This window comes from Triplophysa rosa, linkage group LG9, assembly GCF_024868665.1.
Source record: "Triplophysa rosa linkage group LG9, Trosa_1v2, whole genome shotgun sequence".
Taxonomy (NCBI): Eukaryota; Metazoa; Chordata; class Actinopteri; order Cypriniformes; family Nemacheilidae; genus Triplophysa; species Triplophysa rosa.
Window position 1 is genome coordinate 27,190,168 of NC_079898.1, and position 26,668 is coordinate 27,216,835.

Consider the following 26,668-nt stretch of genomic DNA (forward strand, 5'->3'; position numbering starts at 1 on the left):
GTGTGTGTGTGTGTGTGTGTGTGTGTGTGTGCGCGTGTGTGCGTGCGTGCGTGTGTGTGTGTGTTCACAGTCGAAATACTCGTTTAGATGAACTCAACAGATCAGCTGAAACATGCATATTTCTCTCTTTATTGTCATTTTAAAAGGTCGTGTTGAGAAGTTGAATTAACAGAATTTGCTCATTCGTGTTCCTAAGTGGTTTGTTACAGTACGATGTTTGTTCGATTTGAAGTCTGTGTGATTTCTTGGCCTTTCTTATTGTCTGTCAGCTGAAAATCATCAGATCTCTTAAAGAATAATGTCACACTGACTGAGATCTCCTCAGATATCGGATATGAAATCAAATCAGCTTTATTTCTGTTTTAGGGTTTGTTGATGAAGGATCTCTAGAACAGTGGTTCCCAAAGTGGGTGCCGTGACAACTGGCTAGGGGTGCCGCCGAATCTCAGCTTTTTTCCAGTAACAAATAAAAACAATTTTTTACATCATATATTTAAAAATATATCAAAACACCAACATATGAGCATGTCCAAACGAAACTGAAAATACGCAAAGAAAAACATATTTCATATATGATTGTGCACGTAAATCAAGACTTACGAGGGGAAATAACAAAACCCCGAGTCAAAGCAGTCGCTCGCGCACGCACAGTATTGACTACACGCGCATGAGCTGGGATTCTTCACGGTCGCGAGTCATTTTGACTTTGGCACTAAGGGGGCGGGACACTGCGATTTTGTGACAACAAATGCCATTGGCCCTGCTCCTTTCTGGAACTCCCGTTGTGATTGGCTGATGCTGCCGCCCTCAAGTCGATGACAGAACAGGAGAGATGGCAGGAAATGGGGAAAATAGGATCTAAGGAATTCACATTAAGTAATGTTTTATATGTTGGACCAAATGCAGGAAAATGAATGTGTGCAGTAAGGAGATTTATTAGAAACACTGGGTTAATGTAACAAAAATCAATTTATATGAAAGCCCTTCAGCTCTGCGTTCAGCCATAGCAAATGTGCATTACCAGTGGTCACCTTTTTGTAGATAAGTCAGTAAAATAGATTAGTAAAATGTGTTATGATATAACGTTGTATTACAATTTAACATAGACCTAAGGATTTTTAACATCAACCCTGATACTACAGTCTTGTCATCACTTCAAGAGTGCAGAAGGACCCACAGCATGTCAGCTGCTGAAGATGGGCCGTTGGTGAAAGCGCTAGCATTAGCTAATGCTAAAGATTCGACATGTTTTACTTACATTTTACGTCACAATCTGTACAAATATCTCCAGTGTTTATGTAATCTTTAGCATTAGCTAATGCTAGTGCTTTCACCAACGGCCCATTCTTCAGCAGCCGAAGCAATTAGAGCAGAGGTTATTGGCCCTAGTATGATGTTCGTTTTATTGATCAAATTCCATTTTCTTCACTTTTAATTTGTGTGTATTCTGCCTTTAAATGTTTGGCATGTTCTGTATTCTTTTTAAGAGGTAAATGATTTTTTGTTAAGCGAAAAGCATGTCTAATAAACCATAAAACTTCAATGTATTAAATTTATTTAATATTATTAATATTTAATATTTTTTAATATTTATTAAAAGTTTAAGTAAAAAATGTCATAAAAACAATATTTCATTATTTGTTAGGGTTTAGTGAGAAAGACATAGCTTTTTAAATTATGACGCCATTAAAAAGGCTCATTAGACTATGTTAAAAACAAGAACAGGCTACATTCTGTGTTTTTGAACACATTAAGCTATGTGGGTAAACAAATAATACAGACCAATCGCTTTTTATCTCATGCCAAGCGATAGAGAAACTCGTTAATACAGCAGACGGTCCTATCATATGGATATAGACTTTATATTATTTCACGTATTCTTGTTAAAGAATACCAAGCTATTTCAGCATGTGAAAGTCGGCTTCCATATTCCGGCTGTAGAGAAAGGAACTCATCCGTTTGCTCAGACTCTGAGACAGACAGATGACTCTGTGAAGCGAGTTGATTTGTACTTTTTGTTTAAATCATTTTGATAAATGTAATTTCAAACTTTGCTTATCTAAATCAGATGACGCTATATAATCTCTGTTTTATGGACTAACCACTACTCCTGCCTTTCATGTATAAAATATCTAATTCTAGTTCTAATACCAGCGTTTATAATCTTAACGTAATTGCATATAGCTTTTAGATTATTATACTCTTTTTATTTTACATGTCATGGGCCTAATACATCACTATTCAATTACTCATAGAGTTAGAGCACTGCAAGAATGTCAGTCGTTTCTTCAAATAGGCTACAACAGACAACAGTGTTTTGCGCAGTAAGCTAGTGATGTTCAAACATACGAGCTCGAAGGCTGCTTGCATTCGGCAAAGCCTTTGTATGCACTGCCTAACAAACAAAAAAGTTATCTCTATATCATAACACATTTTACTAATCTATTTTGCTGATGTAACGGAGGCCAGCTAGTGAAGAGCTGTGCAGTGTGTATACCTCACTCCCCGACCAACAGAGACGCTCTAGCGACAGACGCTAGTGGTCTTTAGCCTCCTCGTCAGAGCGCCCGTCTCCCATCCGGACCGACGTCGGTTCGAGGCCCGGGTGAGTAGGACCGGTTACACTGACTTATCTACAAAAAGGTGACCACTGGTAATGCACATTTGCTATGGCTGAACGCAGAGCTGAAGGGCTTTCGTATAAATTGATTTTTTGTTATATTAACCCAGTGTTTCTAATAAATCTCCTTACTGCACACATTCATTTTCCTGCATTTGGTCCAACATATAAAACATTACTTAATGTGAATTCCTTAGATCCTATTTTCCCCATTTCCTGCCATCTCTCCTGTTCTGTCATCGACTTGAGGGCGGCAGCATCAGCCAATCACAACGGGAGTTCCAGAAAGGAGCAGGGCCAATGGCATTTGTTGTCACAAAATCGCAGTGTACACTGTACAAAACGAAACAAAAAAAGGCAGCGACTGTCAGTGGAGCACGATCCACATCTACCCCCGTATCAAGAGGCTGCGTGCTCCCAAAAGCAGGCACATGTATCCCATTAAAATACCCGTAACACAGTTCCATGCACAGGTATTTTAGTTTCCTTTTTAGGTCGTAAGGTCAAGTTTGAACAAAGCAAATAAGAACCTAAAGAAAAATGTAATGTGAGTTGTTTATTATTATTTAAAGAATTAAGTATCAATCTTTATTCTAATGTGTTTTGTTCCAACGATTTCCACATACAGCAAATGGTTCATATCAGTCTATAAGATTTGTTTACACGTGTCATCGAGTTGTAAATGACAGATGGTTGATTTAAATGATTTGTTTCACCTCATATAGTGTCCGTTGTAATGTATTTGTAATAAATTCATGCGGCTGTTTATACTTCATTTGTTGTTTGCTCATCTGGATTTAGTTTTATATATGTATGTACGCATGTACATTTAGTTTAATCAGGGTGGGGGTGCCGTGGGAAAAAAAACACTACAAAGGGGTGCCTTGCTTTCAAAAAGTTTGGGAACCACTGCTCTAGATAGATATTCCTCATGTTTCATCACTGATGTTTAATGTAGATTGTGACTCATTGAGGTGAATCTTCATCTGTTCTCCGTGGTCATGGCTGTAGTCAGCACACAGACTGCATCAGCGCATCTTTCTCCTGACACGGCATTCTGGAAGTGAGTAACGTCTGTTGTCATTCAGAATGAGAGATGATGTGCTCATGAAGACCTCACAATAACACAAACCTTTCTCTCTGTCATCCGCATATCTGCTTTTGTGTTTCAGTGAAAGACGGCTTTGGAATGACGTACCATACGTGTGAAGAGTTGCTTTAACATGTGCAGATAGAAGTTGATAACAGTTCAAATCTAGTCTATTACTTCTGACAAACTTTACCTGATGCTATTTAAAGATGCTGTACTGTCGCGCGTGTGTGTGTGTGTGTGTGTGCGTGCGTGCGTATGTGTGTGCCTGTGTGCGTATGTGTGTGCCCGTGCGTCCCCTTGTGTGTGTGTGCATGTGCGTTTGTGCATGCGCGTGTGTGTGTGCCCGTGCGAGCCTGTGTGTGTGTGAGTGCGTGCCTGCGTATGCGTGTGTGTGTGCGTGCATGTGTGTGTTTGTGCATGCGCGTGTGTGCGTGCCTGATGTGTGTGCCCTTGTGTGTGTGTGCCCGTGCGTGTGAGTGCGTGCCTGCGTATGCGTGTGTGTGTGCGTGCATGTGTGTGTGTGTGTGCATGCGCGTGTGTGTGCGTGCGTATTTGTGTGCCCGTGCGTGCCCTTATGTGTGTGTGTGTGTGTGCCCGTGCGAGCCTGTGTGTGTGTGAGTGCGTGCCTGCGTATGCGTGTGTGTGTGCGTGCGTGCGTGCACGTGCGTTTGTGCATGCGCGTGTGTGTGCGTGCGTATGTGTGTGCTCGTGCGTACCCTTGTGTGTGTGTGCTCGTGCGAGCCCGTTTGTGTCCGTGGGTGGGTGTGTGAAGCAAATGAAGCAAATAAACATTCTGAGTCAATACTACGTTTGACCTTTGACCTGTGGTGACCTTTGACCCTGCTGTCTTCAGCTGGTGTTAAGATGCTATCAGGTGATTGGATCACAGGAGGTCAGGTGACACACATCAGTTTACAGGTGTCTCATGATGATGAGCATTACTCACCGCATCAGTATAATGATGCATGTTCAAGAAGAGAGTCATTTATTCAAACGATACTTTCAGTTTAATCTAATCACATGAAATAAACACTTGAAGAATCAAATGAAAAAAAAACATGATGTCTTTTATTTGAATGATGCGAAGTGTGAGCTTGTGTGTGTTGGTTTTAGGTTTTCAGTATTGGAGTGATTTGTAGTGGGAGCAGTAAAACTGATGTGTGTGTGTGTTCTCCTGTGGAAGATAAAGACGGAGGGAAAATGGCTTCTGTGTAATTTTGTTTTGGATGAGATAAGCAGAGACATCAGCAGCACCTATGAAGCCGTTTCTGCTTCTCTGCTCAGAGTCAGAGGGAGATTCTTTCATCTCTGGTTATTATAATAAATCAGTTTTATTGATACTGTGGCTTCTGGGTATCTGAGAGGAAGAGGGAAGATCACTGAGAGCTGGTCCTGAGATGAAATGTTGAGTGTTTAGTCTCACAAAACACCTCCAGGTCACATTTACCTCTAAAAGATTTACCGTAGGAAGAATCTGTGTTCCACGGGATGTTTTTATACATTGTGACAATTAAACACACTTTATATGATTTTTGAAAAAGGAACTGTCTCCTTAGGAGCTGAGTTCTTTAAACGTCGTGTGTTATTATCTAATCTGATGCTGAGATTAGCCGACCCGACCCCCTCGTGAGCGTCATGCATGTAAATGACCGGAGGACGGCACGAGAGCTGTTAATGTGTGAGTGTATGACATCATCACAGATAGGGTTGGGTATCGTTTGGGTTTTTTCCGATACCGGTGCCTCATCGATACTTTTAAAACGGTACCGGTGCCTAAAGCGATACTTTTATAAAAGAGCCACAAAACACCAGTGGATGACATTAAAGAACAAAATGTTCAATTAAAAATATTTATTAAGTAATAAAAATACACAAATTCACAATTAAAGTGAATGTGAAATGAGCATGTACACTGACATTGCTAGACACTAACATTGCGAGAAAGATGTTATAGTGTTTACTGTTTACCCTCCAGCTACAACTAAATGCTCGCCATAGTTGTATTAAATATGGGCCTGCTGGAAAATCCAGCTAATACCAGCTCAAGCTGGTAACTGGTTCAAGCTGGTGTGACCGGTCCTACTCGCCCCGCTCTGCGCGGGCCTCGAACCGACGTCGGTCCGGATGGGAGACGGGCGCTCTGACGAGGAGGCTAAAGACCGCAGTCTCTAGCGTCTGTCGCTAGAGCGTGTCTGTTGGTCGGGGAGTGAGGTTTACACACTGCACAGCTCTTCACTAGCTGGCCTCCGTTACACTGGTTATGAGCTGGTCAAAGCTGGTTGTAGCTGGTTGACCAGCTTGGCCGAGCTGGTGGGGACCTAGCTGGGCTGGGGAGTCATATGAAGTTGTTTTGATAGTTGGAAACAAGCTACATTTTTTAAGATCCACAATCTAAAAATCTTTAATTATCCTTTTATCACAGACATGAAAACTTTGGGGGGAGTGCTTTTTCCCATTTTTGAACTGTCAAATTAGCATATAATTTTGCTTAAGGATTGCTGAAGTATATTAATTATGCTGTATTTTATTTATTCATATATTACCATTATTTTGTGATCGTATGTAAAGCTGCTTTGCAACAATGAAAATTGTGAAAAGTGCTATATGAATAAAATAAAATTAACTGTTTTTTAATATACAAGTGTTAAAGCAACTTTGATAAAATTGTTGTCATGGTTCTGCCCCACCTTGTCTTGCTTTTCTTGACCTAGTGGCAGAACCATGACAGAACCTCTTGTTTTATGTGGAGAGTGACGTTTTGTCCCTGTTGGTCTTCCACTCTCCGGTGTGGCGTCTCTGTTCCCGCCCTTTCGTCTCCTCGTTATTGTTTGTTAATTAGTTCATGCCCTGCACCTGCTCCCTCTTGATTTGTCCCCTTTAGAAGGTCCCTGTGTTTTCTGGCCTGTGCTGGATCATTGTTCTGTTGAGTCGTGTTTGTCGTCGTGGTGAGTTTTCGTTCTGTAGTTAGTTTAGTTTATGGTGGTTTTGTCAAGTGTCGTTATTATTTCGAGTCTAGTTAGTCCCTGTCCGTGTTGCTATGCGTTATGTTCCCCCACGTGGGTCTTTGTTTTGTATTTGTAGTTATTATTAAAGTCTGTCTTGTTAACCCATTACCCGCTGTCTGCATTTGAGTCCTCGGTCCATGTATCCTTGTCTCTCACCCGAGAACCGTGATACTTGTTTTATATGCAAAAAAGTTAAGCTATTTTAAAGGAAAATTAATGGAATTTCTATAAAATATTAGTGGTTTATAGATTTATCACTTACATTAATTTTTTGGAGATAAACAATTCAGTGTGCGCCTGCTGCACTACCGGTTGCTGGGACAACAGCAGCTGGAGACGCGTAACAAAATGTCACGCGCACGCAACTTTGTAACGGTTTTCAGTGGCTGGCTTTACATACTGGCGCATACAGAGATAGAGCGCATACATGTCGTTCTTAATATCTATTTACACGGTGTTTATGTACAAAATGTTCGCGTATGTGTATTATTTAGACGAGGGTCTTAAAGACTCTGTTAATGTTAAAGACATTAAACATTTTGGTCCAAAAAGTACGACGGATTTCTCATCGACCCACACTGGATTCTCCGAAAAGTACGGTCCGCAACAGGACAAATTTTATTCATGTAAGGTAAAGTATGAAATTAATAATCTCATATGTAGCAGAACAAGTTAGCAAACAATTCTGAGGACGTTTGTGAAACATGAAAATGCGCAGCTGCTAAATCAGGCTAACTTGATGTTGCTAAAATGTTCTGTCAGTTTAAAAACATTTGCTTCATGATTACTTTAATATTTAAACTGTAAGATGTATACAAGTCATTTTAAAGGTTATGAATCAAGAAATACCGGAGTAAAAAAACGTTTTAGACTGAAAAGAAACATATAAAAAGCGCTTACAATCATCGCTAGTTTCTGGAAAAAAAAGAAATTGAACAATTTCTGGCAACTGGCAAAAGAATTCGAGTGCCAAAGCTGCTTGATAAAATTCCACCGGAAAACAAAACTTCAGAAAGGAAGGAGGCTAAAGAAAATGCTGTATGTAACATTAAAACTGATTGGCTCCATTAGAATCAGGCTCCTACCTTTATTATTATTATTATTATTATTATTATTATTATACACTTACTATATAACTATATATATATATATATGTATATGTGTACATACACTCAGGTTACTGAATTTACCAGCGTCTGAGAGTTATAAAAAAAAATGTTTGACTTGATTTTCCAGGAAACAACCCACCTTCAGCCTCCATCCAGGCCCTTCCAGTGACATCTGGTAAGATTTTATGCATTAAATAATAGAATTGCAGAATTGTTTTGTAAGTATGGAATATCAGTGCATTTGTTTGATTCTATGCAGAGAGCAGCCCCCCTTCAGAAAAAATAAAAAACCCTCAAACAGCAGTTGGTAAGATCCTAATGATATGATCTTTGCAGAACATTTTTATTTAATCTGTCACAATTAGTATTATTAGTATTGCCCATATGTTTAATCTGGCCCCACTCTTAAAACTCCAACTCCCTAACTTTACACCCTTTCCCACAGAGAACAGTTCTGCTGTTGTTACCTATCAAATCGCTGAACAAATTTTGGAAAACCAAGAGGTACGTATTTATTGAATTCAATAGTATTTCTGTTGGGCATTTTTGGAAATAATGTACAAAAACACCAGAACATTATTTTGGCTAACAATACTATAGTTAATTAATTGGAAAACACTACACCATATAAAAGTGTGGTCTACTTCTTTGCACTTCTGTACATAACAGCAACAAAAATATTACACTGAATTGACTGAAATTTGTAAAACTGTTGACTAGCTCTTTAACCCTACTACAGGGGACCCATTGCCCTGCAAATGTTATTTCCAACATGTGGCCTGCAATTCTTTTCAAGTAATCCTGAAGCACATGAGCTGGTTCATGTGTGTTTGATTAATGTTGTAAGTAAACTCTGCAGGACAGTGTGTCCCTAGGATCAGGACGGAAGATATTACTTTCTTTGAGTTATTGCTTATACATCAAGAATGAAAGACTACAATTCTTTCACATTTCTTGACTACTGTTGAATGTTCTTCCATACAGGTTGATATTGGTGAAGGTGTTGCAATACACAGTGAAAAATGGAAGAAGATTCAGGCTAATTTAAAGGACAGCTTGTTTGTAAAAGAACTGGCAGTGTGCATTTGGAGAACAAGCACACTGGCCAACCGTAGCCTGGAAGGAAAAAGTTGCCCCACCACAAAACCAGATCCTAGGCCCCCTCTGACACCTCACAAATATAGAGCAATTAAAGGTAAGTGAAATGTGAACTGCACTGAAAATAAATGATACTTTGGACAAACGTTACTCTAAATTACTCTAATTTGTTACAGCCATGCTACAGTTTTTCTCAAATTATATTAAGGATTTGGTTTAGACCTTTACTTTAATATGAGCCAAAATTTTGACATTGACACAAAGCAAAAAATTAATCAATTAAAATAAATTACTTTATTGGGTCAACACAATTTATTTGGCTTAAGTTAAATTAAACTGTAACTTCATGTCTCTTATTGTCAAGAGAAACTTGTCATAAGTTTCCCTTCTAAACAAATGCATAACTTGTTATAAATTCATAACAATGGTAACCTCTTAAATCCACAATTAACAAAAAACTCATTAAAATACCAACTGAACTTTACCACTACATTGCAGAGCATGCTGGGAACTGAAAATCTTCCATGTCATAAGTAATTTCAGGAAAAACGAATAAAATAAACCACTAAAACCATAAATGTCAGTGTCATTATAGGATCAGTATTGACCAAATACAGTAACCATTTACCTTGATAGTTATAGGTTTATAAGATGCTTCTTTCACAGTCCTGTCTGGTCCCTGTTTCATATGTTTCTCTCCCTCTATTACACATGCACTCCATTTCGCATCATCCTCCACTCCACTCTCCTCACCTATCTCCAGTCTTCAATCACCAACAGCTGCACGTCTTCATCAATCTCTACTTCCTCTCTACATTGCTCCCTCTGTTGTCTGTTTATGTTGTATTGTGTATATACTCTTGTTTTTGTAATTGTTAATAAAAACTCTGTTTTGGATTATTCGTCAATGCCTTCTGTGAAGTTAGTTCTGTGACCGCTAATACAGCAAACAAAATAATTGGTTATGAGTAGATGTTTCTATGCGACAACTTTTATTATTTTATGTAACCTGTTAAATGTTTTTAGCTGTGCAATTGATTGATCTGTTGTATGTCCTTTCTCCTAGGTTGCTTTCAAAAGTGGCTGGAAGGCAAAGATTTGGAGGAAGCAGAGCTGAAAGCCAGAGCGGGAAAACTTGGGCGATATTTAACAGGACAAATTCAAGATATCAACAAAAAATGAATTTGCATATATGTAAGCTGCTGAAAACTGTTAAGTATCTGTATTTCAGTTAGGTTATTACTGCCAATTAAATAATTTATCTCATATTAAGGTTGCACACACAAAGTGTTTTTATGATATATAAATAAACTGAATTCTCCTGAATGTCTGTTTGTTTTACATTTTTAAAGCAGAACTGGCCTATGACATGTATTGTAACTGGAAGCTGTTGTTATTAAACAATTGTTAATTATTCATCAATATTTAGCTTCTGAAAAAAATGAATTTAATTTAACATTGAAAAAAATGCAGCTACCAGCATAAGCTGGATTTGGGTGGTCTTAACCAGCTACCATGTTCCAAAACACAGCTTGAGCTGGTCTAGACTATGACTCTCTTCAAAAAAAGATGTGGCGCGTCCCAGTTCACAGCGAAATCTAAAGAGAACGCAGTTTTGGCCTAAAGAATATCAATCCTGCTGTTGGGATTTCTTGTTTTTTTTTTCCTTGTGACAATGAATTCATTTAATGCTTTTTTTCACAAATCCTTCTCTTTCAACAGTTCTTATTATGTTCTCAATACAGTAAAGCCACATAACAATAAATGAAGTGTAAAACAATATTCTGTCAGTACAGCACATATCACCCTGATAAATAATGTGTTGTCTGTCTTTGTGAGATGTGGAGGAGCGTGTCCTCCGTGTTGATGTGCTGGAGAGACACTACAGCGGATGTGATGAACTCTCGGCGGTGGGGTGCTGCTGCTTTATGACTGAGAATAATGATGAAATACACACTTTATGTGTCAGCTGGGACAAATGTTCATCCTAATCTTCACATATCATGTGTTACTCCAGAATATCAGACGACTAGTGTAGTGCTGTGTGCTCTTCATCCAGATCATGGGTCATAATGTGATCCCATCAGTTTATATCCAATTCAATCTGAGTTCATCTCAGAATTCAGTGTTCTGTAATGCACATGAAAGCATCTTGTAGATGCTGGTCTGTGAGCTCAGTCTGACACATTGTTGACATCTCTTCTGAACACAGACACATTTCTCAGATTTCTGAGACTTTAAGGAGAAGTTTCCATTTAATCTGCCTGATGTGTAGGAGAAAGAACTGCGATATTAAAGAGAGCTCATCTGTGATTTCTCTTTCGATGGATTGTTTGTTTTTTATGTATATTTGTGGAAAGTAAAGCCTGTGGTGTTAAACACAGCAGAAGTTGAAGATCAGCTCACAGCTCAGTTCATCTTCATGACATCATTTGTCTAACAGCGTTTGAAGGAGCGTGTGTTGTAAAAGTGCATGTGTGTACAGAATGTTAATGTGTGTGGACCAAGTGCTGATGTTCAGTTGTGTTGTGTTGTGTGATGTCTAGTTTAGTTGTGTGGTTGTGTTGGCCTCGTCTCAGATGCTTTTTTCTGCTTTTCAAACAGTTTCATAAGAGGATCAACCCAGCAAATGTTCATACAACACACCAGAGGATTTGTGTGTGTGTGTGAGAGAGACGTAATCCCTCGCCCTGTTTATGAAGTTGAATATTTACAAGTCTTAATACTCCAACATTTCTCTCTCTCTCTGTAGTGTTTAGTTCAGTCAATAGGTCTGTGTTCAGTGTTTTAAGCGGTTTGTGGAGGTACAGTCAGACTGTGACAGTAGAATGGTAGGACAGGATTGTGTTGTTCTCTGTACTTTAACACGTGAGATCAGTGGGAGATATTTAGTTTGCATGATGAATAGATGTGATGGACACGAGGTCAGCGTGCTGTGTGTGTGCGTGGTTTAGTTCAGGCCTGTGTGACATGATCACGAGCTTCTGTCAATGATCTGAAGTGTTTGTGTACAGCGGGGAAATCTCATCTGCTGTTTGATCAATGATGTCCACAGATTTGAATGATAATTATGAATCAGCTCTTGTCTGTCGAATGTTACGATCTTCTCTTTTTCAGATTGACTTTATTTGTAATTTTGCAATGTGACATTTTTCAAAAAGGAAACCTATTTTAAAGTGAAAGAGGGTGTGTTTAAACTGTGTATTACTCTGTGGGTTGAGCTCAGAACGATGTGTTTAAAACCACATACTGTGCTGCTCTTGCTGTGTTCATGCTAACAGTCGCTCCAGAGAACATGAGACGAGGCCTTTTTACAAGACACGGCACACTGGTTTGTGAAAAATGCCCACTGCTTATAAACGGGTCGTGAGTCAGAGTGTTGTCATGGTTACTCAGCATCATCTGTGTTTGTCTCCTTTAGGATCTGAAGAAGGTGTTGTCCTTCCCTCCGTACCCTGGAGATTACCTGCACCCGGTGGTGTACGCCTGCACGGCCGTCATGCTCCTCTGTCTGTTCGCCTCCATCATCACCTACATAGTGCACCACAGGTAACACACACACACACACACACAGTGACTGAGAAGTGAAGTTTAACAGTAACAGTCTGTCACACTCTGTCTGTCAGTTTTACTCCCACGTTGTCTGTTGTTGTGAGTGTTCAGTGTTTTGCTGTCAGTAGTGAGATGAGATCCACATGCTGTTTCTGTTTTGCCTTGCAAATAATTGTTCTGATGACATCACAGTTGCTTTGGTCAAAACACTAGGAAATAGCCATACATGTTTTAGGATAAACCCCACAATTAAAGAATGAGTTGTGGTTATGAATATGTGGTAGAAATGTACCGCGTGTGCAGTATAGTCTTGAAATGAAAGTCAACTGTATAAATGTAAGCAGCGATGAGGGGAGTGCTGTAGAGATGTGAATAGGGCTGGGCGGAATGACGGAAATTCCGTTACCGCGGAATGAATTGTCAACCGTAAGAGATTTTTCTATTCCGCGGAATGTAAATAAGTAGGCGTGGTTAACTCGGCGCTCTGCAAATTGGGCGTTATGATGAAAAAACATGTGAATTAATTCACCCGTAACAAATGAACGTATCAAACATTCTTTTGACCTTCTTTCAGTCTGTAGTTTCGTGATCCGCTCCAGTCCGGCGCGTTCTCTCTCACCCGCAGTGCTCGTGCAGTGGTGCAGTGATCTGCGCGTGCATGGAATAAAGCTCATTCTCAGGTATTTGCTTTGTATAGCTGTTAATAGTTTTAATAAAGTTTAACTTTAGGCGAAACTTGCGTTGTTACGCGCGATGATGCTCGCCACGTGAGCGCTGCCACTGGGAGACGCGTGCGGAGCTATGGTGAGGAGTCACCAGACAGACACTCGCTGTGCGAAGACAAGCGCGAGAATAAACAAACCTAAAGACAGAGAGTCGCAACACACTACAGTACAGACCCCACGAACACCAGTTTATAACACCAGTCGTATACTGTGCTCTCATTGTTTGTGCATATATTCAAACTTCATTGTCATACTTGTTGTCTATCTTCCTACTGTATACATATGATATAGCTAGAAGATAAATATAAATTAATGATAAATCTCATTATCAGAACTTAATTTGATATCTTTATTACATTTTCATAACTTTCCTACATTTTAACTATATGGTGAGCATTTAAATGAACTGTAATATATAAATAAAGGAAATCAATCTAAAACCTAATTTTTCTAAGATATAGAATTAAAGTAGTAGATTGTTACCATTGTTACCGTCAAATAAAACTTCATTCCGTGAAATAGATTTTTGGTCATTCCGCCCACCCCTAGATGTGAACATGAATTCATATGTTAATGAAGGCCGTTATATTCTCCAGATGTCTGAGTGAAGCAGTCTGACAGTGTTTCCATCAAACCCGTTCTATTTCTGATCTTGCCAACAATTGTCAAGAGAGTCAATGGAAGTATAAATGGTTCTGTTTAAAGCCTGTCAGAAAATAATTTACAATCTGAAGTCCTGTAGCCTGTGACACACTCTCTCCAGTACACACGCGCGCGCACACACACACACACACACACACACACACACACACACACACACACACACACACACACATGCCGCAACTACTGTGTGGACGTGGGTGAAGGATGGCAGGTGAAAGCTGAGATGTCTACCTCACCTGTTGTGGTGTGTGTGTGTGTGTGTGTGTGGTTGTGTGTGTGTGTTTCGCGCGTGTGTGCCAGCGTGTGTGGTGTGGTGTGTGTTGCTGCGTGCGTGTGTTTATAAGTGAAGTGTGTGAGGTAAGTGTGCGTATGTGTGTGTGTGCGCGCGTGCGTGTGTGTGTGTGTGTGTGCCGTGCGTGTGTTTATAAGTGAAGTGTGTGAGGTAAGTGTGCGTATGTGTGTGTGTGTGTGCGCGCGTGTGTGTGTGCGCATGTGTGTGTGCGTGCGTGCATGTGTTTATAAGTGAAGTGTGTGAGGTAAGTGTGCGTATGTGTGTGCGCGTGTGTGTGCGCGTGCGTGTGTGTGTGTGTGTGTGTGTCACGGTCCTGCATTCTTGGTTCTGTATTTCTAGTCATGTGGCAGGATCGGGACGGAGCCCTTAGGTTATATGTGAGAAAGCCGTGAGTTGTTTATGTTTTGACATCTCATGTGCTTTCTCGTGTCTTGTCATTGGCCCCGCCCCTCTCGTTTCTTGTATTGCTTCCCTGCCGTGTCTAATGTTTCCCACCTGCCCTGTGTCATTATCCCTCGTTGGTCTTTCCTATAAATGCCCTCATGTGTCATTGTCTTGTTGCTCGTGGATTGCGTTGGGTATGTACGTGTTCGTGTACCATGTCCGGGCTCTTGTTCCTGTGCTCGTGTTACCCGTCTAGCGTTTGTATTCGTTGTTTATATTATTCTTATTATTTGGACCTTGTTTTGTCTTGCCCCCTCGTGGGAAGTTTTTGTTTTATTGTATTTGCCTCTGTTTAGTTTTTTCCCCTTCATGGGTGTTTCATTTGTTATTAAAGTTTTGTGTTAACCCCATCATTCCTGCCTGCAATTGGGTTCTTTCCTGCCACAGTCCACGCTTTCCGTCACGGACTGCAGAATATGAGATACAGTTTGTACAGTATAAAAACCATTGCGTCTATGGAATGTCCCCATAAAACATGGAAACCCAACATGTGTGTGTGTGTGTGAGGGGGATGTGATATTTACCTCTGGAAGAGAAGATGATGTAACACATATCATTAGTCTTACAGTAGATCGTACAGTATCAGTCTGCTGCTTGTGTGGACTCTACTTTAGAGTTTGAGAAGTGATTGTTTGTTTCTGTTTGAGTGACGTCATGTTGGGTTGGATGTAATGTGTTCTCTCAGGTCACGGGGTTAACTCATGTGAACGCCTCTAAAGCTCTCATGATGTAATAGCAGTACTTTCATTCTGCATCACTTTATTAAAATGATCCGGTCTGTCATGTGACTGTGTGTTTCATCTCAGCGGCACATTTAGAGATTCACCGGCTTTACACGTGTTGACCATATGTCATGTGTGTGTTTTCCAGCACAATCCGGATCAGTCAGAAAGGATGGCACATACTCCTGAATTTCTGCTTCCACGCGGCTCTGACATTCTCTGTGTTTGCTGGAGGCATCAACAGAATCAAGTATCCCATCATCTGCCAGGCCGTGAGTTCTCTCACCCACTCACATTCTGTCTTTCAACACAAAGCCCCTCAAATCAGTTCTTCATGTGTAGTGTGTGTGTGTGTGTGTGTGTGTGTGTGTGTGCCTTTGTTTATGATATGCTATGACACCCAACAAGATTCTTTTAGACCAGGGGTTCTCAACCTTTTTGACACTAAGGCCCCCCACTGCAGTCAACAGTTTTCAAAGGCCCCCCTCACTCACAAAAACTCAACATTTCTACCCAATAAAATATTTTACAGCTTGACATTAACTGGAAAAACGTTTACTCATCAGAAAAATGAAAAATCTTGTTTTCTAGTTTTTGTCAATGTATTTCAATGCTTATTTTGTCTAATTTTAAAATATTAGTCATCTAAGGCCCCCTTGAAAGTCAGCTGTCGAGAACCACTGTTTTTGACTTCTCTCCTTCCAGCAGATATAGACTGAACATTGTAGAGCCCCTAAGTTTTTCATCAAAAAGTGTGTTTTATTGCCGTGTGCATTTAAATAGCTGCCCACTGCTCCGGGTGTACGTGTGGTCACCACTTGCTGTATGTGTGTTCACTACTCTCTGGATGGGTTACATGCAGAGGTCACATTTCGGGTATGGGTCACCATATCTGACTAATAGGTCACTTCACTTCATTTGTATTGTCAAAGCATTTGCATACAACTAGAGCACATGTTGTGCCGCTCTCTCTCTCGCTCACATTCACACTTGTGACTATTCTAAGCATTCTATAAGATTATTTTACTGAGACTTTTCTAGACTTTAACGTTTCATAATCATCCCGTGTTGTTCCTTATGAAGATGTTGAGAGAATGTTTGGATAAAAGTGTACTTTTACACTTTCTCTCTCTGTCTCTGCATCTGCATCTCAAAGTCACAGTAATATTTCTTTCATCTGAAAGGGTTTCTGACTCCGTAGATGCGCTGGATTTGATTGATCTAGCTCAAGTGATGGATGACAGGAACCAGTATAATCTGTGTAATGGAATCTGTTCTCATTCACTGAATCCTGATGATATAGATCTCTCTCTCTCTCACAAACATTATCTCATCGTGATTGAATTAGAATAGAGTGAAAATCAAGTTATTATGATACATAAGTGAATGATGAAAGTGATGTTTTAACACAGGAATCTCGTGTAAGGGTCTGTGTTTTACAGTGAATTTAGAGAAAGGGAGGTGTGTGGTGTTAGTAAATTCACTGTGAATCAGAATCAGAATCAGAATCAGAAGAGCTTTATTGCCAAGTGTGCTTGCACACACAAGGAATTTTCTTTGGTGTTGGAAGCTTCTAGTACAGACATTCAACACAATGACAATACTACAGCACACAGGTTTATTGCCTTTGTAAAGCTGTTATTCCATATACCTCAGCAACAAAAATCATCTTTAAAAAGAATCATTCTTCAGCTAAGGAATGTAGAGCGGCCACAGAAACACACGGCGCAGAGGCGCAGTAATGTTGCGGTGTCATGTGCGTGTGTGGGTTTATCATGAACTGTGCCCGTCTGGATGATAAACGGAAGTACTTTTCTTCCTCTTGTGTCTGTTTTAAAATCTCTCAGTGAATAATGGACATGTTTCTGTCTTCAGATATTTTGGTGACATTTTTTGTGAAAAATTTGTATGTGTCTTTTTTATTTAGATATTTGTAAGATAGAACCTTATAATTGCAAGGTGATGAAATATCATGATTTATAACATCATGATTCCATGTTCTCGTGTTCAGAATGTGTGTGTGTTAGCTGGTGTCTGGTACATCATTAGCTGGTTGTGTTGATCTGTGTGTGTGTTTCAGGTGGGTGTGGTGCTGCATTACTCTTCTCTGTCCAGTATGCTCTGGTTGGGTGCGACAGCATGCAACATTTACCAGCAGGTGACAAAAAAAGTGCAGCAGCCTCAGGACGGAGACGTTCCTCCCTCTCAGCCGGCAAGATCACCCATGCTGAGGTAGACACACACACACACACACACACACACACACGCGCACCCGCGCGCACACACATACACACGTGCATGCACACACACATACACCCGTGCATGCACACACACGCACACACACACATACACCCATGCATGCACACGCACGCACACACACACACACACGCACGCACGCACGCACGCACAGCACACACACACACACACACACACACACACACACACACACACAGGCACATGAAACTTCACCTGTGAATTAAACACCACTGTAGAATAAGTAAGGGATAATCCACAGCTAGCCGTGCGTTAAAGGGTTTTAATGCACGACGTGGAGACCAAGAACCACCTGATGCGAAGCAGAGGATTAAAATCCTTTAACGCATGGCTAGCTGTGGATTATATCCCGCTTATACCATGGTCATTTGTGACCCTGGATCACAAAACCAGTCTTAAGTAGCACGGGAACATTTGGGGTAAAAGACAAAAATACATTGTGTGGGTCAAAATTATCGATTTTTCTTTTATGCCAAAAATCATAAGGATATTAAGTAAAGATCATGTTCCATGAAGATCTTTTGTAAATGTCGTACCTTAAATATATACAAACTTTATTTTTGTGAGTGGATGGTCTGCCGCAGTGCCCCTGATTAACAACTTCAAAGGCAATTTTCTCAATATTTTGATTTTTTGCGCTCTCAGATTCCAGAGTTTTAAACGGTTGTATCTCAGCCAGATATTGTCCTATTCTAACAACTCATATATCTATAGAACGTTTATTTATTCAGCTTTCAGATTATGTAAAAATCTCAATTTCGAAAAATTGACCCATAAGACTGGTTTTGTTGACCAGGGTCACATTTGCCAAGTTAAATCTTTTATTGATTTATTTTAGATCAAACAGGTGAAAATAACAGTGCTTTTGTCAGTTAAATTTCAAATGTAATCAAAGTTACTGGAGCTACCTGTGTGTTAAAGGGTTTTAATGCGCACCTTCCAGCCAATCAGAATCCAGTATTCAAACACACTATGGTATAAAGATCGTACTGTATATCAGACTTGTATCTGAACGCGCACATGATAAATTTCACCCTTATTCATATTAGACACGTGAACGCTTTGTAATAAATCTCATCTCATATCTCATATTCACCTTTAAAACTTTCTTTCTTCTGTGGAACAACGGTTTAAGGGCTCGGCATACTACATTTGAAATGGAAAAACGACTGTCTGTGACCTGATTTCGAACAAAATCTGGTCCAAACGACAATTCGTTTCACTAGTTCGCCGCAGCAAACCAAACAGAACTCTCCTAAACACCCTCGAGCCACCATTGGTCCATGGCCATTACGTAATAGGTGGGTGTGTTATGTAGCGCCGCCTGGTCTGTGGGAAATAACGCGTCATTTTATTTGCATACGTCATGTAAACCCCGCCTCCAGAAACAAAGGGGTGTTGGATTGTTCGAAAACACTATACCGTCTCTCAACGTTTTCGAGCTTCGTTTTACCCCCGAACGCAGAACGAAAGCGCAATTCGCCTGGACTATGCCGAGCCCTTTATCCTGTCAATGAAAGTCAACGTCAGCGTGAGGAACTGATGACAAATAGATTAGTTTTGGGTGAAATATTTCTTTCAAAGCGAGATGTGTGCCGTGTATCAGCTATCTTCTCTGATGACTGCGGCATCTTCATGATTTTTAATACTTCTGAGTGGAATGTTTGGGTTTATTGTGTTGAAAATAGGTCAGATGAACGCTGAACGCAGACAGTATTTCTCTCAGCAGTATCAAGTGCTCAGAAACACAGATATTTGACTGATTCGACAGTCCATCTTCAAACAACAAACCTCTCAGCTTTACCTGATTCTTTTCGTTTTTAATCAACACATCACTGTCATTCAAATGATCCTGTGTGGAGAAAAGAAGTACATTTCAGAAAGAAATACCTTTGAAGCTTATTCATCTTTCTCCTTAGCAATACCAGGATTGAACTAATGCAGAAAGTAAATCAAACTACTCATAAAGGACAAATTCACAAATACACAATGGTAAAATTGAAACAGAAAATAGAAAACACACTCAGGATGCAGAGAGGATGTTAGTCAAGTAACGTGTTTGAGTAGATATTCAGTTATTGTGGGATACTGTGTTTTGTGGCGTCATCATTGTATTCCATTATTGGAAATGTAATGTGACTGTGAAATAGAGGCGGATCAATAGATGACAGACGTGATGCTGAACACACACATGACTTGTGTTTGATGTAATAATGTCGTTCAGCGTGTGATGAATAATGTTCATTTCAACTGAATGTTAATCTTTATGTAAAACTCACGCTGAATGACAGCAGATTGCTGAAGATGTTGGGATGATTTCATGAATTATGTAATGTGTTTAGACTGTGAGCAGAGGGGGGTCGCTTTAATCCGCCTCAAACCTGCAGAGACGCGCGCTGGGACGCTGGTTAAACACCCTGACACACGCTAATGTGTAAATCTGTTTCTCTGTGTGCGTGCGTGTGCGCGCGCGCGTGTGTGTGTGTGTTCATGTTTGTATATCCCGGTGGGGACCTAAACCTGAATACACACCAACACATGGGGACTCGTGTCACCGTGGGGACCAAAATTGAGGTCCTCATGGGCACAAAAGCTAATAAATTGTACAGAACAATATTTTTAAAAAAATCTAAAAATGCAAAAAGTGTTCTATGATCTTTAGGTTTAGGGATAGGGTTAGGGATAGGGGATAGAATATACAGTTTGTACAGTATAAAAACATTACGCCTATGGACTGTCCCCACGGAGATAATAAACCAGACGTGTGTGTGCGTGTGTGTGCGTGTGTGTGTGTGTGTGTGTGTGTGCGTGCGTGCGTCTCCCTCTTTCTATTTTATCAGTATTTTAAAACAAGTAATGAGAAGAAAATATAAGTCACAAAAACAACAGACCATAAGGAGGTATTAAAACAAGGTGCTAGTTGTGAATAGTTGTCACAATTTTTAAATAATCGTCTCATCGCAATTATTTGACATCACTGCAATTATTTCAGATAACCGCAATTATTGTGAATCCTTAGAAAACAAGGATGAGCTGCAGTATCTGCTGCATTTTACATCCACCGTCCTTGATCTGCACTTGCTGTGACATTCAAATGACATTTCTCCATCATTTGAGTTGTGTTAGCTGTGTATGTTTTGTGTTGATTTGTTTTGTTTCCAGACTTGCTGCATCTACACAACAAGACCCTCATATCTAGTTTTAATGCTCAACGGTGTCTTCTCTGTTAAGGTCACTCTATAGTAAATAATATGAGTTATTTACAAAATATTCACATTTCTAAAGTACATATTTTCTTCATTGAATAAATTAATTGTTATTCATATTTAAATTGTCAAAGCCTTAAAACAGACAATTAATCGACATATTCACAGTTATTTAATAGACGATGAATTGTCAGCCAAATCTCATAATCATGATAACCCTAGGTGTGAAGGGTAAAAGAAGTCAAATAAAATAGATATAACTATAATCATGGATTTAATGGAAAGAAGAAAAACAGGTCATGTGTCTCTCTCTTCAGGACATATTGGTTTAGAAACATCAGCTCAGTACTCGAGGTCACTCACGCTCGGTGAATTCAAAATTCTCCACTTTTATTGTCACATTCATGTTATTTCTAACAGTTTACTATATCATGTGTCACCTTGGATGTATAAGGTTCTATCTGACATTTCTAAACTGTTTTTGCATTTTTGGATTTTGTTCTCAAAAAATTGTTAATAGGTTTACCTATAAGTCAAAAGAAATGCAAAAACATTGAAGCTTGTTATCTCAAAACGGTTCGGAACGCAGATGAAATGTGATGTTTGTGTACAGAAAGTGTGAATCTGTGTGTGTGTGTGTGAACAGGTTGTATTTCGTGAGTGGAGGAGTTCCCGTCATCATCTGTGGAATCACAGCGGCCATCAACATTGAGAACTACGGCAGCGGAGAGCAGACACCATTGTAAGAAACATCATCATCTGTTTACACATACTGAATATCACCACATCAGTTGCGTGATGAGAGCTTATTTAAAATACACTTTAACAGGACATTTATTCTTTTATTCTAAGAGATCTTTTGGTGTCAACAAAATACTGCTTTTGTGAAGTTTTCAAAGCATCAAAAGAAATGAAAAGCATCCCAACATTGTTACATTTAAAAAAGATTTTAAAGTGATTTTTGTTTTTAAATGTTTTTGAAAAAGTTGTGTGTTTGTTGGTTGCAGTTGTTGGATGGCGTGGGAGCCCAGTCTGGGTGCGTTCTACGGCCCCGTCGCCTTCATCGTCCTGGTGATCTGCGTTTATTTCCTCTGCACCTTCATCCAGCTACGCAAACACCCCGAGAGAAAGTACGAGCTGAAGGCCGTTACTGAGGAACAGCAGCGATTGGCCGACATTCCACACTGTCACCACCAGGGGGAGCCGGACACCCCAGGAGATGATGGCGGGCGCTGTCACGGAGGCTGTCCTGGACTCATTAACCCCTCGCTGTTAGCCAATGAGCACTCCTTCAAAACCCAGCTGCGGAGCGCCGCCTTCACGCTCTTTCTGTTCACGGCCACGTGGACGTTCGGCGCTCTGGCCGTATCGCAGGGTCACTTTCTGGATATGATCTTCAGCTGTCTGTACGGGGCGTTTTCAGTCACGCTTGGCTTATTCGTTCTCATCCACCACTGCGCCAAACGCGACGACGTGTGGCACTGCTGGTGTGCCTGTTGCCCCGGGAGACAACCCAAGGCTTGCCAGGGTCATGGACACGCCCACGGACGTCCCAAAGTCAACGTTAATGGTGAAGCCCACAGTCACTGTTGTGCGGATTCGGCGTGTCCGGGGAAATCCATTCTGAGCCGCTCGCGGTGCCGCGGTGCCGCCGGACTCTGTAAACAGAGCGGACAGAATCACGTAACCTGCCTGACGCCGGTCTCTCCGTGCTGTGCCACCCTGCACACACAACAGCTGCTGGAGGACGAGGCCACGGCACACGTGCTGCTTCACGCCGACCCGGAGGGATACCGGCATGCCCTGCACCTCCATCGCTGTCTGAAGCCGCCCAGGACTAAAGCCAGACACCAGGGCAGGGAGTTGTCCTTCCGTATCCCTGCCAGCACTGACGGAGGCAGCGCTCGCAGCTCCCGCACCAACAGCCCGCACGAGCCCTGCCACCTGGTGCATGAAGGGCACCGCGTTTGCCACCGCGAGGCTCCCATTTGCCACGCCGCGCTGTGCCATCACCACATCTGCTGCGCCAAAGACGAGCTTCTGGGTCCGGCCCTTTGCCAGGCCGAGACCGGCGAGACCGGCGCCTTCCTCTGCAGCTGCGGGAAGATGGCGGAGGATGATGCAGCGACGGCACGCATAGAACTGCATCCTCGCAGACAATCCTTCCCTCAGAATCTGCCCAACCAGAACGGCATTCTGAAGGGAGGAGCGCACGAGGGACTTCTCTACCCCGCTGACACCACCGGGAATATACGCACCGGACCCTGGAGAAATGAAACTACCGTGTAGTTTACTGCAATGACTCTAGGAATTCAAAATGGAACTTTTCAAGCGATTTTTAGCACCGTCACAACAGTTCATGAGCTCTTCGATGTACACGATCTTAAGACAGTGTGAGCACGCGCTCGCTGGCCACGTGCACACTGGGCTACAGATGGTGACGTGTCAGCTGACATGAGATCAGAATCATCATTCTGGAGATTCATTTCAGTGGTGTGCACACGGCTGGTGTGTTTGTACACGTGTCATTGCAGTTAAAAAACATTGTCACAGCGTGTGTGTGTGTGTGTGTGTGTGAAGGATGAGTGTATGCACTCATGTTTATGTGCTGAAAATAAGTATTTCAAAGGATTTTGCCATATATTTATTTTTATAGGCGTATTTCACGGTCCCACAAATGTCCAAATCATTTTTACATAGTGAAAGGAAACATTCAGAAAAAATCACCAGCAATCTTAATCATCCGTGGCTGAACATGAACTTCATATATACTGTGAAACCAACTAGCCAAAACTTAGTAACGCACACGAAAAAGTCTTGCTTCTGTCTGACCTGCGTGTGATGAAAACAAGCAAAACTCTGCTCTGAAATCTAGCAAGCTGCCAACATTTCTTCATTGTTTCCCGAATAAGACGAGGAAAATGACTCATGGAGTAACTCATTATGACACCATTTAACTTTTCTCCATTTTTATTATAAAGGGGTCATATGACACGGCTAAAAGGAATATTATGGTTTGTTTTAGATGTAATGTAATGTGTAAACAGGATTTAAGGTTGATAAACGCTGTATTTTCCACACACCGTGCATGTTTGTATCTCCTCTTTGCTCCGCCTCTCTGAAACACGCAGATTCTTTACAAAGCTCATGGCTCTGAAAAGCGAGGTGTGCTGTGATTGGCCAGTTCACCAGTGTGTAGTGATTGGTGGAACACTGCAAGCGTGTGAGGGAAATGTGACGCCTCTGACCATATTTGGAACATCAGGTTCCTCTTCAGTTGTGCTGACAGGTACGCCCACCTTACTTGCGTCTACATTTGGGCGGTCTCAGTCAAATCAGACCACCAACTGATGTAGATTTGTGGGGGTGTGGCTACACGAGGTGTTTCAGGCAGGTCTGGGTGAGCATTCGCTTTTACATAGAATGACTCTTTTGTTCCCACACTTTCATTTCTGCAATTATACACGTCTAATACATGCATGAGCGACTTATAACACACCAAAGACACAGAAAAGCACGTGTTCGTGATGTATGACCCCTTTAAAACATTAAAATCCAAATTATTGAAATATTTATTTCTATTCAATATTGCACATTGTTTGTTTGTTTGTTTTTAAAGCACAGTTTATATAACCGGGGTTGCCCAAAGTGCTGTACAAGCAAATGACATAAAATGAGAACAGGAATAGAATCAAAACCAAACAAATAGAAATCAGACCAAAGGACACAAACAATAAAGAGAGGGGACTTTAAAAAAGTTAAAGCTAATTAAAAGCGCCAGATAATAAATGAGCTTTCAGCATAGATTTAAATTTTTGAAATGGTCTGAGCACGATCTCCCTAAAGTTATTATCATAGTAATGAAAGTGCACGTTCACTTATACCACAGCGTGTGATTTAAATGCTTCTGTTGAGTTTTCCTTGGGCCGTTTCTTTAATGATGTTTTGTGTGTTGAGGCGGGAGACAGCGAGGCAGCTCACTAGATTGTCAGAACAGAGCGGCAGTGTGTCTCTAGTTGTTCTGTTACAGATGTGTGTTGTTTCTACCGTATGGACAATCATCCTCATCATTGTGTTCACTGATACTAGCAGGACAAAATGAGAATAATGTGATTGTGATTCACTGTTGTAGAGAGACAGATCTGTTTGACATCACATGCTGATCCAGAAAAACTCGTCCTCGCTCAATAAAACAACGGACTTTGACCACAAGACTTAACGTTTCATCCATCCAAAATAACATCACAGTAATGAATTTCACAAAATGTCTGTCTCACATTTCACCCCACAATGAAAGAAAATATGAAAATATATTTGGTTGCATTGTGTCTTGAAGTTGAAGTATTTACAGTGTAATAGTGTCATTTGTTTTACTTTGAGGTCATTAAAAAGTATAAAACCGTATCGCATTAAATTTGAGTATTTATTAAATACTGATCACTAATATGTCACAATGCAAAGAATCTTTATGGTCCTTAGAAAACAGACCATAATAAAACAAGTTCTTTGATTACGGGGCAAATGCGACCAGTACATGTTTTTGTGAGATTCATCTGTAGCTTTCACTCTTAAAAAGGATCCTGAAAGGTGTATTTGTCGGACTTTATGGTTGCGTGACTTTTTGTGACACAACAGGTTTCTTGTAAGTTTTAAAGTTTTAACAGACCTAAAATTGGAAGAGAAATGGTTCCTTGTTCTTCTGTGCCATCACTGGGAAGAAATCGTTTCAGCGTCTTTGTTTTGAAGAGTGTTTCTCAATTTGACATTTTCAGTAAACTCAGATGGAAACGTTTCCTCTGGTGAAAAGCAGAAAGTCAAAGCGGAGCTGGACAGAAATGAGACTTGATTGTCATCATTTCTCTTGAGGGTCTCGTTCTGATGAGACGTTGTGCTTTTGGATCATGTTAACGGTGACGCCCATCAGCTGTTTGCTCACGGATGTGTTCTCATGCGCCACAGATTAAGATGAATAATAACGTGTGAAGATATTTAAACGAAGAGATATTGAAGATGGGAGGTTTTTATGAAGCCAGTTTAATGCTCAGTATCTGAGTTGAAGTGTTTTATGTTTGTTTTAATGCATTTGTTTGTATCTCTGGATTTACACTGTGAGGTTTGTTGTCATTGCTGGAGGATGAAACAATTATAACTCACTTCTGGATAAATATATCCCAGTTCTTTATTTTCTCTTCATGACACACTTTTACGAGAATCATCAAGCCGATTCAATCTTTATGTCAGAGAAGAGGAGATGCTCTGTAACTGTAGAATGTGATGTGGGTGAGTATAGAGTTTATAACTCCATCCAGTTCTATTCTAAAGTCTGTTAGGATTCAAGACGGAGTTTATTTTTAATGGGACGATTCTGTAATATATATATATATGCTTATAAATCAGAATTCCACGCAGGTGTCTAATTCAACTCGTGTTAATGATGAATTCTTATTTTTTAAATGTGTGACTGTCCCTTTAAGACACTGTAATACACATCAGTGAGTTGAGTGGGTGGGTGTTTATTCAGTACACTGTGCACACAGTCTGTGGGTGATGTGTGTGATGACAACATGCACCTCTCTCTATACATCACCATAAATAAATGTATTTTTCCAGCAGAGAGTTCAGCAGCCGTTTGTGTGCGTGCGTGAGTCTCTGCGGGAGATCATGATAATGTTGCTATCGGCTCACAGTGTGATTTCTATTGGTTTTATGTCTGTATCTTGTGCGTCAGACTCAAATCAAGATTCAAAGAAGCTTTATTGGCATGATAAAACAAATGTTACATTGCCAAAGCACAGGAAAATAAAATATAAACATTCTGCACAAATACAGATTAAATAAAAATAAAATAAAAGCATAAAGAGTCTA

General features: G+C 40.5%; 1 protein-coding gene across 3 annotated transcripts in view; it reads left to right on the forward strand.

Annotated features, from left to right (window-relative positions):
• LOC130558912 (adhesion G protein-coupled receptor A1) overlaps nucleotides 1-26,576 on the forward strand; it is a 64,258-nt gene extending 37,682 nt beyond the window's left edge. Inside the window, exons 6-10 of one of the 3 annotated variants that reach the window (XM_057341638.1) lie at nucleotides 12,347-12,474; nucleotides 15,472-15,595; nucleotides 17,404-17,555; nucleotides 21,450-21,545; nucleotides 21,811-26,576. In XM_057341638.1, coding sequence (XP_057197621.1) covers nucleotides 12,347-12,474; nucleotides 15,472-15,595; nucleotides 17,404-17,555; nucleotides 21,450-21,545; nucleotides 21,811-23,092 — 1,782 coding nt within the window. In that variant the 3' untranslated portion in view covers nucleotides 23,093-26,576. The remainder of the gene's footprint in view (nucleotides 1-12,346; nucleotides 12,475-15,471; nucleotides 15,596-17,403; nucleotides 17,556-21,449; nucleotides 21,546-21,810) is intronic. The other 2 variants (XM_057341636.1, XM_057341637.1) reach the window with 2 other exon arrangements.
• Nucleotides 26,577-26,668: the final 92 nt, after the last annotated feature.